The sequence below is a fragment of the Ascaphus truei genome, chromosome 5 (assembly GCF_040206685.1).
Source record: "Ascaphus truei isolate aAscTru1 chromosome 5, aAscTru1.hap1, whole genome shotgun sequence".
NCBI lineage: Eukaryota > Metazoa > Chordata > Amphibia > Anura > Ascaphidae > Ascaphus > Ascaphus truei.
Genome location: NC_134487.1, coordinates 38,832,720 through 38,851,264, shown reverse-complemented (window position 1 = coordinate 38,851,264; position 18,545 = coordinate 38,832,720). Strand labels below are relative to the sequence as shown.

General features: G+C 48.1%; 1 protein-coding gene across 11 annotated transcripts in view; it reads left to right on the top strand.

Annotated features, from left to right (window-relative positions):
• The window catches only part of ATXN7L1 (ataxin 7 like 1), a 136,268-nt gene extending 118,478 nt beyond the window's left edge, over positions 1 to 17,790 (top strand). For 8 of the 11 annotated variants that reach the window (XM_075599682.1, XM_075599685.1, XM_075599687.1 and 5 more), the window contains 5 exons: positions 328 to 520; positions 2,018 to 2,139; positions 3,405 to 4,350; positions 15,674 to 15,748; positions 16,750 to 17,790. In XM_075599682.1, the coding sequence (XP_075455797.1) occupies positions 328 to 520; positions 2,018 to 2,139; positions 3,405 to 4,350; positions 15,674 to 15,748; positions 16,750 to 16,818 (1,405 nt within the window). In that variant the 3' untranslated portion in view covers positions 16,819 to 17,790. The remainder of the gene's footprint in view (positions 1 to 327; positions 521 to 2,017; positions 2,140 to 3,404; positions 4,351 to 15,673; positions 15,749 to 16,749) is intronic. The other 3 variants (XM_075599683.1, XM_075599686.1, XM_075599684.1) reach the window with 2 other exon arrangements.
• The last annotated feature ends 755 nt before the right edge of the window (positions 17,791 to 18,545 follow it).

Sequence of the window (18,545 nt, the reverse complement as noted above, 5' to 3'; positions counted from 1 at the left end):
TGGCGCTGTCCATAACAATTATGTATGCAGAAAATATAATAAAGTTTTAGTGTGAGAAGTGTATGACGCGGTATGTCTGTCTCCCAGCACTTGTCAGAAGTAGTATAGGTAAAGCCAGTGTTGGTGTTAGAAAGGAGAAGAGGGATTTCGTGTGGCCTCATCTCCCCCCCTTCAAGCTCTTTCTCCATTTATAACGACGCTGGCTGAGCAGCTGCTTACGTGATGGGTACTACATACATAAAGATGTACAATACGATAATTGCACAGATACCGCAACACTGACCCCAGGTTGCAAATCCTGAACTGTAACCGTTCTTCTTCTTCAAGACCATCTCCTGCAAATAGCGTAAACAGCATCAGTTCCTCAAACCACAGTGCTTATGTGCCGGAGCCCCCGCTTAATTCAGTAGGAGGGGACCTGGCCAGCCGGCTCTCCAGTGACGAAGGGGAAATTGAAGGTGTGGAAGAGGCGGAGAAACTAGACTGTTACTATTCCGGACATCATCCTAAACCTCTTGCGGTATGTAAGTCCTGCTACTTACCAGGTAACAAGCACAGGCAGGATGCAGGCTGATTAAATATGTTCAATGATGTGGCACGCTATGTAGCCACATTATATGATCTAACTGATTAATAGAGCTCCAGTGTGCAGACATATGAGATGCAAGCACATGTGCACTGTACCATAGCCTTTTTATTCATAGCGACTGGGCGTCCGTCGAGTGTGGAAAGTGCCTGTGATGCATTGAAAAAGGCAAAGTAAAGATCAGTAGGTATGTTGAGTTTGATCACTTGCTGTACTGATCCACGTGGTTTCCATTCTAAGCAGGTAATGGTTTATTTTAGTCTGAAATCGGCTATGGCTGCAAAGTGAACACCTTTTCAGCCCACTTGCTTGAGCCAAGATCTGCCCTGCATTTTGGCAATCTTTAAAAGGGCAATACAAGCGCTTTCTTTTCTTTAACATTTTTTTTCTTTACACGGGTATAAAGCAGGGGGTCTCCGGAGCTGGACCTCCTTCATTTCAGCTCCAAGACCCGCTCCTTCCAGAGATACTCACCTCCGAAGGAAGCGGGAAGAGGGATATATCTCTGCTTTTTAAAGCTCCACGTCACGTGAGCCGATAAGAAGCCGCACCGGATCACGTCATGGCTTTCTATTGGCCCGGAAGGCGAGGGAACTTAGAAAGCAGCCATAATGTGAACCCTGCTACCCAGCTGCAGCGGCTACCAGCACCCACTGCAGAGAGATGTATCTCGGGAAGCAGGGGTCCCCGGGGCTGAACCTCATACATGTTGGCTCCAGGAACCCCGGTTCCAGAGACACACACCCCTGCAGGGAGTACCGGTAGCCACTTCAATCCCGCAATTTACTGATGCGCCGCAGCACACAATAACCTGCAGGTTTCTTCCTCACTCCCGCCACCAGCCATTGCCTCCCGCTCTCTGCTCAACAGATTTTAGGATTGACCAATGAATAAAGGTGACAAATGCGTACAAATAAGTGCAGTATTCGGGGTTTATTCTGTATCCATCAAGACCGCTAAACGGGCTGTTTTTGGGCCGATATTCCCCATTGACAAATCTTGATTGAAAAAGGTCTTCATGAATATCTGATGGGTATTGAATTATTATCATGTCTTCGTAACGCTTTGTGTTGCCGTGAAAAAGCGTGAGATTATAAATACGGTGTCCGTTTACTAGGCAAGACCCCTCATTTATAACCATATGCAGTGGCAATAATCCCAGTACTAATAGATTGCGTGACCTAGTTAACCATTTCGTGCAGCAGTAATCGGAGTGGCTTAAAATGTTAGTTGTCAAGATTGTTCATGAGTAAATGTTCCAATGAGTTAATCCGTACCTGAACTTCCACCACTGGGTATGTAATAATATTCTTATAGGAATCTTGCAGCGCATTCAAATGCCATGGATGTGCCTTTTCTTCACGTATGTTGTCTCCTCCCTGTGTACCGCTGCCTTAAACTCAAGGCTCTCCTCCTGCCCTGTGTTTGCAGTTTTGCTCATTTGGCAGCCGCTTGATGGGGAGGGGGTACTACGTGTTCGACAGACGGTGGGACCGGTTTCGTTTCGCGTTAAATTCCATGGTGGAAAAACACTTGAATTCACAAATGTGGAAGTAAGTAATGGCCGGATCCGTTAATAACCTCTTCAATAGCTCACTTCAAAACAATGTCTAGCGTTAATGGACCACATCAAGGATTAGATGCCACCATCTTGGACCAGGAGTGGCCAACTCCAGTCCTTAAGTGCCACCAGCAGGCCAGGTTTTAAGGATGTCCCTGCTGCAGCACAGGTTGCTCCGTCAACAACTGGGCCACTGGTTGACCCGCCTGTGCGGCAGCAGGGATATCCTTAACACCTGGCCTGTTGGTGACCCTTGAGGACTGGTGTTGGCCATCCCTGCCTTAGCCATTACACTGCCAGAGTGGCCCTCAATGGCGAGGCAATTACCCGAGCAGTTTATTTGTGAGGAAATGCTCCTCTATTTGTTGAAAAGTGGAATATATTTTATTGTTCTGTTTATAGGTTTTATGGAGTTCATAAAGCAGCAATCATCTGATTTTTATTTTCATTACCTGAAATAGGAGGGCTTCCAAACTTGAATCTTACTGTTGCTGCTTCAAAGAGCCCCCAACCCCCAGTTCCCATAATGTATATATATATATATATTTTTAACCCTGATGCAAAAAAAAAAAAAGCCCATTTTCAATAACCCATAAATTACCGAAGATGTCACAGATTTCTTCTATTAACTGCCAGAGCGAGACTGTCCCCAGCGGCCATGACATTTCTCTCCAACGAACAACAACTGCAGATCCAGTGGCCTCCATGGTCCCCAGTGCTAAAAATAGCCCAGTTAAGCTCCAGGGGAATCACTGGCTCAGAATGTTAAACAAAAGAACGCGGGCAGCATTCTGAAAGAGCGCTCGGAATCCCAGCTTATCCGAAACAAGGCTCACTTGTACACTAAACCTGCAAGAATAGGACAAATATAGCAGATCATTTGTCAGACAATCTTACCCCAGTTTAGAATGTGGTAGAAGGTTTGTATTTTTCTTGTTTGCCATAGTATTGTTTTTTCCTCTAATCTCGCCTTTCCTCCCATTTTAACTCATTTTTACTAATCATTTTGTTAACGAAAAATGCAGAACTTGTGTATAGATAATATGGTCTAAATTAGTGTGTGTGTGTGTGTGTGTGTGTGTGTGTGTGTGTGTGTGTGTGTGTGTGTGTATATATATATATATATATATATATTATATTTATATACACACACACTCAAACGCTGTCTGAAGAAAGTAAGATAGATATTAGTTCTTTAATGGATATACCATTGATGAATGTTGTTTTAATGGTCTATTTTTTTTTATTTCCTTAAAGAAAAATTCCTCTAGCTGCAGATAGTCCCATGCCTTCTCCAGCAGCACATAACAGCAGTCCTTTCCCTGCATCCGTTCTACAACCTTTCAGCAGCCCCAACTCGGTGTACCTCCCCTCCCCTCCCTCTAACTCAAGAACAGCTCCCTCGTACATGGTGACCTCTGGCATGTTGTCGAACACGCCCTTTGTAACGTCTTCGGACACAAACTCTGTCATGTCACACGCCACGCCTTTCCCCCACGTCACGGCCACGCTGAACATCATGGACTCAACTTTTAAAGCGCCCCCAGCCGTCTCCCCCGTGCCGGCCACCACGCACTCGCCATCCCACAAGCCATCCAGAACGAAGCCCAGCAAGTCGTCGAAAGTCAAAGAGCTGTCATCACGGAGCGACGAGCCTTCGAGCAACAAGAAGAAAAAGCCTCCGCCGCCTTCCCCCTCCTCCTCTTCGTTACCTTTGCAGACGTCGTCGTCGTCCTCTTCATTTTCAGGGTCCCACAAGAAGAACTGCGTCTTGAACTCTAGTGCTGCGTTGAACTCCTACCAGGCGACATCTTCCTTCAATAGCATGTCCGTGCACAATGCAAACAATGGAACAAGCCCACTCAGTGCCAAACCTGAGCCCCCAGGAAGGACTTCCTTGTCCGGGAGCTCAACAGACTCCATAAAACACATGAGCATGGTGGTTAGCAGTATTGACTCCAGCCTGTCGGTGTCTTCCCTTGTGCACCACCCAGGGGAGCACACTCTGGCGGCACACAACGCAGTGTCTTCGCTGCCGCTCCCGTTTGACAAATCGGAGGGCAAGAAGCGTAAAAACTCTAGCGCCAGCAGCAAAGCCTGCAAAATCACGAAAATGCCTGGTATGAACAGTGTTCACAAAAAGAGCACCGCCAACCTTATATCTCCTGTGCCAGATTCCCCAAACAGCTCCATTTCTCGGCAGGTAAGAGGCTGAATTGACGCGTTGTCCTGTAGTTCTTACCGGCACTTGGCAAAAGGGTTTGGTGTGTGCGGGGAGAAACGTACCCGTTCATGTATTGCTCTTCTGCTTCCCTTTCGCAGCCAGAGGGTTCCCGCAAAGCCAGGTCATGCAAGGCAAAGTGGTTAGGAGACGTGATACGTGGAAATTTCAATACAGTTGTATATAAAATGGAGAGCTCACACCCATTTTATAACACTTTTCGTATTTACAATGTGAAAGACAGGCCGCTGGTCTTGTTTCTTTAACCTAAACTTGGCTGTACAAACTGCTTCATGGTAGTCGACTAGGGTGACCAGATGTCCAGGTTTTTCCGGGATTGTGTCCCGGTGTACCGACAACGGTTTAAAAAGTGCAAAAACGTTCCGTTTTTTTTTTTTGTTTGTTTGTTTCGTCCACGCCGATTGCGCATGCGAAGCTGCCAAGAGCCGATTCGGCACCTGCGCCAATGGCCCACGCCAATCGCGAACGCACTGCCGCCAAGAGCCGATCTGGCACTTGCGCCCACACATGCGCGATTGGTGTGGGCAGTTGGCGCAGGCCTTTTTGCACATTCGCGACAGTTTTTTTACTGGGAAAAAATGGGCACCGTGTATAGTAGATGAAAGCAGTAATCCTGTATGGGGATTACCAGATCCGGGGAACCCCTGGAGCCGATGTGTTATCTGGCAGCATCCGGGGACCCCCTTGGGTTTTCAATATATTTGTATTTTTTGTGTGCCAGTTTAAAAAAAAAAAAAAAAAAAAAAAAAAAATGGCGGCAGACTTCAAATATGGTTACACGTCACCAATGGAATTCGGTGACGTCCCTTCCACTGACCCAGCGGCCATACTGAAAACTTCTAGTTTGCCTTCTGGACTCCAGTTTCCCTGCTCCTGAACTGGGGGGTTCCCAGGTGTTGAGGGACCACCGATCAAAAGTTCCTAAACTTATTGAAATCTTACCTGAAACCTAAATCTCCCAGAGCAATAGAGCCGATGTCTCGCCGTTCAGGAGATGGGGGGGCCCCCAGTGCAAAGAGAAATCAAATTAGCCACCTGCCGCATCCTTAGCGGTGAGCCAGTCACCGTCCGAATAGTGCAAGTTGTTTCACCTACGGGCAATTGCATTCTGATCCCGGTTCCTGCTGGTAAGAAAGCAGAAGGTCTGCTTTGGGGAACCAGTTGAAGTTTAAAGGACATGTAAAAATGATGCCAGCGTGCACAGTAGGGCAATATATCGTTCTCTGGTTAATAGGAGCTTTGACAGTAAGAAAGGCACAAGGAAAATACTTTGCCATTGTTCTCGAACAGCAACATTCCAGAGCAATCCGCTGGGCCAAATAACAGCCAAGTGCTTGTGATAATTACAGCTTGAAGACCAGATTGCTGTGGCATAGTACAGTGGCTGTGCTCAATCAATCAAGGAGCTTGCTATGCACATTAGCACTATAGTAACAGACAACACATGGTAATCATGGAGCCTTCGTGGTGATAAATATCGTTTATAACATCGACGATTGTTGGAGCTGTGAGACTGTATTAAAACTGTTACCTGTGACAGGTAGAGCACAGGCTGTAATATATAGCAATGCTGAGCGCTACTTCATATTCGCGATTGGCTTCAGTGTCTTAGACCGTGCAGGACACGTTGTCAGGGCTCTGAGAAGGGAGTGCGCAAAGATAGGAAACATGCAGGACACGTTGTCAGGGCTCTGAGAGAAGGGAGTGCGCAAAGATAGGAAACATGCAGGACACAATGTCCGGGCTCTGAGAGAAGGGAGTGCACAAAGATAGGAAACATGCAGGACACAATGTCCGGGCTCTGAGAAGGGAGTGTGCAAAGATAGGAAACATGCAGGACACGTTGTCAGGGCTCTGAGAGAAGGGAGTGCGCAAAGATAGGAAACATGCAGGACACGTTGTCAGGGCTCTCAGAGAAGGGAGTGCGCAAAGATAGGAAACATGCAGGACACAATGTCCGGGCTCTGAGAGAAGGGAGTGCGCAAAGATAGAAAAATGCAGGACACAATGTCCGGGCTCTGAGAAGGGAGTGCGCAAAGATAGGAAACATGCAGGACACATTGTCAGGGCTCTGAGAAGGGAGTGCGCAAAGATAGGAAACATGCAGGACACGTTGTCAGGGCTCTGAGAGAAGGGAGTGCGCAAAGATAGAAAAATGCAGGACACAATGTCCGGGCTCTGAGAAGGGAGTGCGCAAAGATGGGAAACATGCAGGACACATTGTCAGGGCTCTGAGAAGGGAGTGCGCGAAGATAGGAAACATGCAGGACACATTGTCAGGGCTCTGAGAGAAGGGAGTGCGCAAAGATAGAAAAATGCAGGACACAATGTCCGGGCTCTGAGAAGGGAGTGCGCAAAGATAGGAAACATGCAGGACACAATGTCCGGGCTCTGAGAGAAGGGAGTGCGCAAAGATAGGAAACATGCAGGACACGTTGTCAGGGCTCTGAGAGAAGGGAGTGCGCAAAGATAGGAAACATGCAGGACACAATGTCCGGGCTCTGAGAAGGGAGTGTGCAAAGATAGGAAACATGCAGGACACGTTGTCCGGGCTCTGAGAAGGGAGTGCGCAAAGATAGGAAACATGCAGGACACAATGTCCGGGCTCTGAGAAGGGAGTGCGCAAAGATAGGAAACATGCAGGACACATTGTCAGGGCTCTGAGAAGGGAGTGCGCAAAGATAGGAAACATGCAGGACACGTTGTCAGGGCTCTGAGAGAAGGGAGTGCGCAAAGATAGAAAAATGCAGGACACAATGTCCGGGCTCTGAGAAGGGAGTGCGCAAAGATGGGAAACATGCAAGACACATTGTCCGGGCTCTTAGAAGGGAGTGTGCAAAGATAGGAAACATGCAGGACACGTTGTCAGGGCTCTGAGAAGGGAGTGCGCAAAGATAGGAAACATGCAGGACACGTTGTCAGGGCTCTGAGAAGGGAGTGCGCAAAGATAGGAAACATGCAGGACACAATGTCCGGGCTCTGAGAAGGGAGTGCGCAAAGATAGGAAACATGCAGGACACATTGTCAGGGCTCTGAGAGAAGGGAGTGCGCAAAGATAGGAAACATGCAGGACACATTGTCCGGGCTCTGAGAAGGGAGTGCGCAAAGATAGGAAACATGCAGGACACATTGTCCGGGCTCTGAGAAGGGAGTGCGCAAAGATAGGAAACATGCAGGACACATTGTCAGGGCTCTGAGAAGGGAGTGCGCAAAGATAGGAAACATGCAGGACACGTTGTCCGGGCTCTGAGAAGGGAGTGCGCAAAGATAGGAAACATGCAGGACACAATGTCCGGGCTCTGAGAGAAGGGAGTGCGCAAAGATAGAAAAATGCAGGACACAATGTCCGGGCTCTGAGAAGGGAGTGCGCAAAGATAGGAAACATGCAGGACACATTGTCCGGGCTCTGAGAAGGGAGTGCGCAAAGATAGGAAACATGCAGGACACATTGTCCGGGCTCTGAGAAGGGAGTGCGCAAAGATAGGAAACATGCAGGACACATTGTCCGGGCTCTGAGAAGGGAGTGCGCAAAGATAGGAAACATGCAGGACACATTGTCAGGGCTCTGAGAAGGGAGTGCGCAAAGATAGGAAACATGCAGGACACAATGTCCGGGCTCTGAGAAGGGAGTGCGCAAAGATAGGAAACATGCAGGACACATTGTCAGGGCTCTGAGAAGGGAGTGCGCAAAGATAGGAAACATGCAGGACACATTGTCCGGGCTCTTAGAAGGGAGTGTACAAAGATAGGAAACATGCAGGACACGTTGTCAGGGCTCTGAGAAGGGAGTGCGCAAAGATAGGAAACATGCAGGACACGTTGTCAGGGCTCTGAGAAGGGAGTGCGCAAAGATAGGAAACATGCAGGACACAATGTCCGGGCTCTGAGAAGGGAGTGCGCAAAGATAGGAAACATGCAGGACACATTGTCAGGGCTCTGAGAGAAGGGAGTGCGCAAAGATAGGAAACATGCAGGACACATTGTCAGGGCTCTGAGAGAAGGGAGTGCGCAAAGATAGGAAACATGCAGGACACATTGTCCGGGCTCTGAGAGAAGGGAGTGCGCAAAGATAGGAAACATGCAGGACACGTTGTCAGGGCTCTGAGAGAAGGGAGTGCGCAAAGATAGGAAACATGCAGGACACGTTGTCCGGGCTCTGAGAAGGGAGTGCGCAAAGATAGGAAACATGCAGGACACGTTGTCCGTGCTCTGAGAAGGGAGTGCGCAAAGATGGGAAACATGCAGGACACAATGTCAGGGCTCTGAGAAGGGAGTGCGCAAAGATAGGAAACATGCAGGACACATTGTCCGGGCTCTGAGAAGGGAGTGCGCAAAGATAGGAAACATGCAGGACACATTGTCCGGGCTCTGAGAAGGGAGTGCGCAAAGATAGGAAACATGCAGGACACATTGTCCGGGCTCTGAGAAGGGAGTGCGCAAAGATAGGAAACATGCAGGACACATTGTCAGGGCTCTGAGAAGGGAGTGCGCAAAGATAGGAAACATGCAGGACACGTTGTCCGGGCTCTGAGAAGGGAGTGCGCAAAGATAGGAAACATGCAGGACACGTTGTCCGGGCTCTGAGAAGGGAGTGCGCAAAGATAGGAAACATGCAGGACACGTTGTCCGGGCTCTGAGAGAAGGGAGTGCGCAAAGATAGGAAACGTGCAGGACACATTGTCCGGGCTCTGAGAAGGGAGTGCGCAAAGATAGGAAACATGCAGGACACAATGTCAGGGCTCTGAGAAGGGAGTGCGCAAAGATAGGAAACATGCAGGACACATTGTCCGGGCTCCGAGAAGGGAGTGCGCAAAGATAGGAAACATGCAGGACACGTTGTCCGGGCTCTGAGAAGGGAGTGCGCAAAGATAGGAAACATGCAGGACACGTTGTCCGGGCTCTGAGAGAAGGGAGTGCGCAAAGATAGGAAACGTGCAGGACACATTGTCCGGGCTCTGAGAAGGGAGTGCGCAAAGATAGGAAACCTGCAGGACACATTGTCCGGGCTCTTAGAGAAGGGAGTGCGCAAAGATAGGAAACATGCAGGACACATTGTCAGGGCTCTGAGAAGGGAGTGCGCAAAGATAGGAAACATGCAGGACACATTGTCCGTGCTCTGAGAAGGGTGTGCGCAAAGATAGGAAACATGCAGGACACATTGTCAGGGCTCTGAGAAGGGAGTGCGCAAAGATAGGAAACATGCAGGACACGTTGTCAGGGCTCTGAGAAGGGAGTGCGCAAAGATGGGAAACATGCAGGACACATTGTCCGGGCTCTGAGAGAAGGGAGTGCGCAAAGATAGGAAACATGCAGGACACGTTGTCCGGGCTCTGAGAGAAGGGAGTGCGCAAAGATAGGAAACATGCAGGACACGTTGTCCGGGCTCTGAGAAGGGAGTGCGCAAAGATAGGAAACATGCAGGACACATTGTCAGGGCTCTGAGAAGGGAGTGCGCAAAGATAGGAAACATGCAGGACACATTGTCCGGGCTCTGAGAAGGGAGTGCGTAAAGATAGGAAACATGCAGGACATAATGTCAGGGCTCTGAGAGAAGGGAGTGCGCAAAGATAGGAAACATGCAGGACAATGTCCGGGCTCTGAGAGAAGGGAGTGCGCAAAGATAGGAAACATGCAGGACACATTGTCCGGGCTCTGAGAAGGGAGTGCGTAAAGATAGGAAACATGCAGGACACAATGTCCGGGCTCTGAGAAGGGAGTGCGCAAAGATAGAAAACATGCAGGACACATTGTCCGGGCTCTGAGAAGGGAGTGCGTAAAGATAGGAAACATGCAGGACATAATGTCAGGGCTCTGAGAGAAGGGAGTGCGCAAAGATAGGAAACATGCAGGACAATGTCCGGGCTCTGAGAGAAGGGAGTGCGCAAAGATAGGAAACATGCAGGACACATTGTCCGGGCTCTGAGAAGGGAGTGCGTAAAGATAGGAAACATGCAGGACACAATGTCCGGGCTCTGAGAAGGGAGTGCGCAAAGATAGAAAACATGCAGGACACATTGTCAGGGCTCTGAGAGAAGGGAGTGCGCAAAGATAGGAAACCTGCAGGACACAATGTCAGGGCTCTGAGAAGGGAGTGCGCAAAGATAGGAAACATGCAGGACACAATGTCAGGGCTCTGAGAGAAGGGAGTGCGCAAAGATAGGAAACATGCAGGACACGTTGTCAGGGCTCTGAGAGAAGGGAGTGCGCAAAGATAGGAAACATGCAGGACACGTTGTCAGGGCTCTGAGAAGGGAGTGCGCAAAGATAGGAAACATGCAGGACACATTGTCAGGGCTCTGAGAAGGGAGTGCTCAAAGATAGGAAACATGCAGGACACATTGTCCGGGCTCTGAGAAGGGAGTGCGCAAAGATAGGAAACATGCAGGACACGTTGTCAGGGCTCTGAGAAGGGAGTGCGCAAAGATAGGAAACATGCAGGACACAATGTCCGGGCTCTGAGAAGGGAGTGCGTAAAGATAGGAAACATGCAGGACATAATGTCAGGGCTCTGAGAGAAGGGAGTGCGCAAAGATAGGAAACATGCAGGACAATGTCCGGGCTCTGAGAGAAGGGAGTGCGCAAAGATAGGAAACATGCAGGACACATTGTCCGGGCTCTGAGAAGGGAGTGCGCAAAGATAGGAAACATGCAGGACACATTGTCAGGGCTCTGAGAGAAGGGAGTGCGCAAAGATAGGAAACCTGCAGGACACAATGTCAGGGCTCTGAGAAGGGAGTGCGCAAAGATAGGAAACATGCAGGACACAATGTCAGGGCTCTGAGAGAAGGGAGTGCGCAAAGTTAGGAAACATGCAGTACACAATGTCCGGGCTCTGAGAGAAGGGAGTGCGCAAAGATAGGAAACCTGCAGGACACATTGTCAGGGCTCTGAGAAGGGAGTGCGCAAAGACAGGAAACATGCAGGACACGTTGTCCGGGCTCTGAGAAGGGTGTGCGCAAAGATAGGAAACATGCAGGACACGTTGTCAGGGCTCTGAGAAGGGAGTGCGCAAAGATAGGAAACATGCAGGACACGTTGTCAGGGCTCTGAGAGAAGGGAGTGCGCAAAGATAGGAAACATGTAGGACACATTGTCAGGGCTCTGAGAGAAGGGAGTGCGCAAAGATAGGAAACATGCAGGACACAATGTCCGGGCTCTGAGAGAGGGGAGTGCACCCTGGTGGTGGCTGTGTGTGTCACACTCACCCACGCCCTCACTGACTCGTGTGCACACAAACTCCTCCCCCCCACCCCCCCCAAAGTTGCTTCCAATGGCAGAAATAAGAGCGGGGGGTTGGGCATAGTCACAGAGCACTCCTCTAGCACCTCGCTTCCCCCTTCTCCCCTCCCCTCTTTCACCGCTCTCTATTCCCTCCCCTTTTTTCACCGATCTCCCCTCACACCTTTTTCCCTGCTCTTCCCTCTATTCCCACTCTCCCCGCTCTCTCCTCTCGCACCTCTTCCCCCACTCTCCCCTCTCGCACCTCTTCCCCCGCTCTCTCCTCTCGCACCTCTTCCCCCGCTCTCTCCTCTCGCACCTCTTCCCCCGCTCTCCTCTCGCACCTCTTCCCCCCGCTCTCTCCTCTCGCACCTCTTCCCCCCCCCCCCCTCTCCCCTCTCGCACCTCTTCCCCCGCTCTCGCACCTCTTCCCCCGCTCTCTCCTCTCGCACCTCTTCCCCCGCTCTCCCCTCTCGCACCTCTTCCCCCCCTCCCCTCTCGCACCTCTTCCCCCCCTCTCCCCTCTCGCACCTCTTCCCCCGCTCTCCCCTCTCGCACCTCTTCCCCCGCTCTTTCCCCTCTCGCACCTCTTCCCCCGCTCTCCCCTCTCGCACCTCTTCCCCCGCCCTCCCCTCTCGCACCTCTTCCCAAGTTATTAAAAGGTTACAGAGGGATGCTTCTTTTTAAAACTTAAAGGGGTCTTTAGATACCAGATTATGGGTCTTTAGATACCGGATTGGGGGTCTTTAGATACCGGATTGGGGGTCTTTAGATACCGGATTGGGGGTCTTTAGATACCGGATTGGGGGTCTTTAGATACCGGATTGGTGGTCTTTAGAAACCGGATTGGGGAGTCTTATTTGCGAAGTTCCCAGAACCTCCTTGTGTGTCTGTTTCTTATGGGGTTTATGGTACTGGCTATTTTGGAGAGAGTTGTCCTCGCCAAAAGTTCTCTCTTTTTTTTTTTTTTTTTTAATGCCGACTAGGGTTTGCTCCCACAAAATCCCATAATCTCTCGTGTGTAGGGTTCTCCTCCCCGCCTAATGTGGTACCTATAGGATGTTCCTACAAAAGTTGTGCAACTTCCGAGGTAGGCGAATCACACTGCAATAAGAGCCTAGTTAGGCCAAGTTTAGTTTAGCTCGTGCTACAATATTGTTAGGTGTTCTGCTAGATTTTGGGTTCTAGAACATAAAGATTGTAAAAGAGTAACATCGAATGAAGGATTTATACTACCAAGTTCATATCCACTTGGCTCTTCAAGTTATTAAAAAAAAACACTTATTTTAGCATTCAGACTGCATGTTCTGTAATATGTGATCAAATATAATTGATATGAATGTAGATAAGTGCGCGCTACAGGTAAAAAATGTCCTCCTGTAAGCCTGAGCTAATCATCAGCAGCGATGTGGCTGTACGTGTTAATGCTTAACTCCTACGTCAAACCATTACGTAGGTTCTTTATATCTGCGTATGACACCACTGCATCGTCTCGCATCAATCTTCTCGTGCCGTATCTCTTCATACGGTATCTGCGGTGCAATCTGGGTTACCCCGCGGGAAGGTGTCGCTTTCACGCCTAAACCGGTCACTTTGATGGCGGAGTTATTTTTCTTTATGTATCATCATGTTTTTTTTTTTTTTTTTCGAGATTTGATAAATAGATGGTTTTATCTCTTTGGGTCTGTCAGGGGTGGCCACCAACATGTCGTGTATTAGGGATATCCATGCTTCAGCACAGGTGGCTCAATCTGAGCTACTGTGCTAAAGCAGGGATATCCTTGAAACCTGACCTGTTGGTGGCCCCTGAGGGCGGGAGTTGTCCACCCCTGGTCTAAGTAGTTTAGTGTATTGTTTCCTCTCTCCACCAAGGCTGTTTAATAAACCCCTGCTCTAGACGTAATATAGCTCAGGGACGCTGATCATGGTTGCACATATTAAGCTAGACCGCACTACAAGATTGAGGTGAGACCGTTGCGTGTTTCGAGATGTCCTATGAAGATGGAAAGAACCTCACGTAATGGTAGGGTTTTGGCCTGGAGGATCCTTTGTATATGTTCTTTACACGGTCTAACATTTCATTAAACCATGGCTAGCATTATAGTTACACTATCTGCTGAAGAAAACAAAGAAACTACTGAATGATTTTGCCTAGGTTTGTATTGGAATATTGAGTGTGAACATTACTCGCACCGAAAACGCCAACGTTTCTTCAACATTGAGGGGGCATCCTCAGCTCTCGAACGGTTATTGGTGATCCTTCCTAGTCACATGACTTGTCACTATAGTTGAGCCTATGCTAACCCCCACTACAGTCAGCGCAGTGCACATCAAATAACTCAGGGATGGATAAGATCTGGCCATGCAACGTAATAAATAAGCGCAGGTGTAGAGTGCTCACCTCTTAATACTGTCCCAAAGTCATAAGGCTGTTCTCACAACCCCTCAGCAGGGCTACGTATTGTAGAGATGCTTGTGTGTGCTCCGCCTCTGCTTGTACGCAGACATATTCTTGGGACTTGCTTTTTCTGTTAAATAGCTGTATTGAATATTTCCTATGGGGAAAAAAGGATGTAGCACATTGACCATGTTCATTATCCGCTTATATAATACAACACATCATCCAAAAGTAACATGGTCTTGTATCGACCCATACTGCCTACCGATATGGTTAACTTAAACAAGTGGTCCCGTGGCAATCTCCCTGCCTTTGAAATGGGTTACTTTATCTCGCAACCTCTATAGAACAGAGACTTGACGTTGTATGTACACGGTTACGTTCACTAAGTGCTATTCTGACATCCTACCTGATGAAACTGAACAAACAGAGCTACTCCGAGGCCAAGGTGAGTAGATTTCATAATATAGAAGCATCAAAATTGACTTCCCTCTAACATCTTCCAGCAGCAGAGGGACTGGCCTACGATAAGGTCCCCAGCATGCACTAGATCAGGGTTGCTCAACTTCAGTCCTCAAGACCTCCTCCCCCAACCCAACAGGTCAGGTTTTAAGGATATTCCAGCTTCAGCACAGGTGGCTCAGCCAACTCGTAGACTGACCCACCTGTGCTGAAGCAGGGATTAATTGAGAGCCACCTGTGCTGAAGCTGGAATAACCTGTCCAGTCTTGAGTACTGGAGTTGAGCACCCCTGCCCTAGATGCCCAAGTCCAATACTCTCTAGCAGACTTTAGCCAATGAAAACACATTAAATCCACGCCACTATTTGTTCATTATAAGCTTTTTCTACTCCTTTGCAATAAAGAAGCCCTTGCTAATGCCTTTGATGAAAGGGTTAAGTCTGTTGCGGATTGATGCACCCGATCCAGCGTTCACTGCCATTCAAGTCAAAACATGAACTTGCTGCAGGCGTTTACGGTGCAATCCCAGCAGAGCTGTAAGGAAACCGTCTAATTGGCTTCCCCTAAACATGTGGCAGCGTCTATTCTTGGGGAAATGAATTGCAAGGTGACTTTCTTTAGGGGCCTCTGAATGAGGACGTGTTTGTCAATCAAGTGTTTTCTTCACCCTTATCCCACCTACCCTGACCTTTCTGAGTCAATAAAGTTAAAGGGGAGGTGGGGACCACACGGGACTGTGGCTGTACAAGCCCTTGTTGATCACCGGTGACATCACACAACGACATCACACCAAAGAAAATAGATACAGAAAATGAACCTCCCACCCCCCTTCCCTTGGCTCACCATATTTACACACTTACTGCAAAAAATGATTTGAAAATAGTTATAGGTGTCAGATATAGTTTTTTAAGCTGCATCAATCACCCAGATATAGCCCCTTAAAGATGTCGCTGGCATTAGTTCACTGTGCTTTTAGGTGGGATTTCCCCGTTAACCGGCAGTAACCGATATTGTTTGCTCTGACTCGTAACCCCTATGAGGTATTTAGTGTGGGGCGCGAGTAGGTTACCACTGGCAGCCCAGTACTGAATGGGAACGCATCTTTAACACCAAGTCATTGAGAGGAAGAACACCGTCTGTATATGTAAGAAAACGGCTGTGTGTGTTCACATTCCTAAAGTCCTGTTCCTTGATTTCTTTTCACCAGATGGGGAAAAGTAGCAGTGTCGCTTTGTCACAACCTACTCCTTCAAGTGCATCAAATCCTGCACACAACAGACAAGTAAGTTGTTTCACGGCTCTGTGTTAAGAACGCTATATGTTGTATGAAGGTTGGTGTGGAATGTATAGGGATACTCTGGGTAATAAGTCAAATCCAGCCTGCAGGGGGCCTTGGCGGGACGCTTGGACTGTGCTCATTTTAATGTAGTTGCAGGCCGCTAAGGGCAATTTTTAATTGTATTCATTTGTAAGTCTCAGTCAGTATTGTAAAGTGGCCCTTCTACGTCTAACTTTATTTCTGACCTGGCCCCTTTGGAAAACTAGTTAAAGAGCCCTAATATTTTAATAACTAGTGATATACCGTTCACCATAATAATATTTTTTACTCTATAATATCAGCTGGTGCAAAGGGGATAAGGATGACAAACATACATATATAAGGAGACAAGAGGTGCTCCTAAAAAGATCCCTATTTACTGCACAGCAAAGCCGAAAACAATCCACAGGTATCGTAACCCACTAGAATAGTAGTATATGCTATAAGGGCGGTTACTTAATTTGTACCCTTATAGCCTATACTACTATTCTAGTGGGTTACGATACCTGTGGATTGTTTTCGGCTTTGCTGTGCACTAAATAGGGATCTTTTTAGGAGCACCTCTTGTCTCCTTATATATGTATAAAGAGCCCTAATATACAGCAAAAGAATGGAACGCCTGGATTCACAGCTTCACTTTTTTTGCAGTGTGTTTGAGTCATCTGGAAGTACAGGGGTTAATATTATGCTGAACAACTCTTCTGAACGCGTCTATTGTATTCTATACAATGGCTATCTTGCCTTTAACAAAAACATTTATTTGTTTATTTTCATCAATGTGGAGCGTTCAGATCTAAGGGCAGATATGTAACATGCAGATATATTCTAAGAAGTTGTTCATGTAATTTTATAACCAACTCATTCTTAGCCCTTTTTTTTTGTGCTTTAATATAATATAGCTATTAGTCGACCTTCCTTTTGTAGGACGTCCCGTCTTCATGTTCTGTTTCTGTCTCATTATTAAGTACCGTCTCTCTGCTTTTGTTTTTAAGAAGACGTCGAACCGCACTGGCAGGATACGAACGCTTCCGTGACATTGGGAGAAAAGCAGCCGATAATGCTTGGGTCTCAGAAGCCCCCTACGCCGCCATCTCTTCATTTGCCGTGCCGTTACCTATCTTTATTACACGGTGGAGACGCGTTAGTCTAAAGTTTACAGAAACCAAATTGGGTGTTGTCGCCTCGTCCCTTCTGGTTACCGCTCATTGGTGCATTACTTTTCTTCTGTAGAAAACCTTCTTTCGAAGCCTTAAAGGTGATTTGTGGGGAGAGGGAGGGGGGGGAGATACATCTGACATTTTTGTGGTTTCCCTGTTAATCCTTGGTGCTTTGCAATGCGTTGCTGGTTTCCTCTGGCAGTGAAACGGTTAAGTCCGCCCTGTTCTCCATCCCTCCTGCTCTCTGGCATTCCTCTCTCTCCTCAGCAGTTTTCTCCCTTCAGTGTTCCTGCTGCTCGCACATTCTCTGCAACATCGGTTATGGGGAACAGGCTGTGGCAAGTGGGGGCGGGGGGGGAGAGGGGTTACGTTCTGTTTCAGGGCCGAGCTACTAACCAGCTGAACTGTGCAAAGTTGTTGATGATTTAAAGCAGGGGTTGGCCAACTCCAGTCCTCAAGGGCTACCAACAGGTCATGTTTTCAGGATATCCCTGCTTCGTTCAGCACAGATGGCTTAAGCAGTCCCAGCTTCAGCGCAGGTTGCTCAATCAGTGCTCAGTGTCAATTACCTGTGCTGAAGCAGGGATATCCTTAAAATCTGACCTGTTTGTAGCCGTTGAGGACTGGAGTTGGCCACCCCCTGCTTTAAACAATCTCTGTGAAAGTTTTTTTTTTTTTTTTTAAAGAGGGGAGCTTACTTAAAAAAATGTTTTTAAAAAGATTCATACCACGGCAAAAGTTTGATACATAATGTATACGCATCTCCTATGTTAGGAGCCGCACGCCAATATTCTGCTACTTTTCCTTGGATTAGGCCATGTGATTTGTAGAAATAAACATTTAATGGTATTTCACTCGCATGCCGTCCTCGTGTCTCACGGAGTCCTGCTGCTCCCAGGAGTAGATATGCAATCCATACGGTTGAAATAACGGTGTTGCTTTTCAGGCACTGAAACCCGGTCTGGCTGGTCCCGTTTTTAATACACCATCAAATGTTTCTCTGTTTTTCATCTCTTTTTCTTTCTTTTGGGAATTTGGGGATTTTTTTTTACCCTGTTGTGAACAAAACCCGACCCTTCAGCTGGGAACGGGAATGTTTTTGAGGGCGTCCACGCAAAATCTCTGCACTGTCAGCTCATCAGGGAAATTGGTCATTCCTAAAGTTAGCCGGAGTCTAGACATCCACAGATTAAGGACAGTGTGCAAGTGATGTGGTTTCTGATCATTCCTACGCCTTGCACACACTACCTAGTTACAAAGAATGCAACACAATAGAACATTGGCCTGCAGCGCATAGTTCATATCAGAGAGGGGATGCTGAGCTGTGGGAACAATCTCTATGGCAGCTTCCTTGGAAAGGGAGAGCACGATCGGATAAGGGTCAAGAAAAAGGAGTCACAGGCTGTGCCACAGTTGTTTAATTTCCAATTCCAATGGGTTTCAATTATAATTCAGAGGCCGTTCCTGCAGCCGACCCGGGCAGCACATTCCCGACACTCCTATCTGAGGGGAGAGAGGAACGCTGCTGTTGCTATACCTCCGTTACATAGGGCACATGGTAACCGGTATAATCAAGGACCTGCACTGCTGAGGGATTACATGGG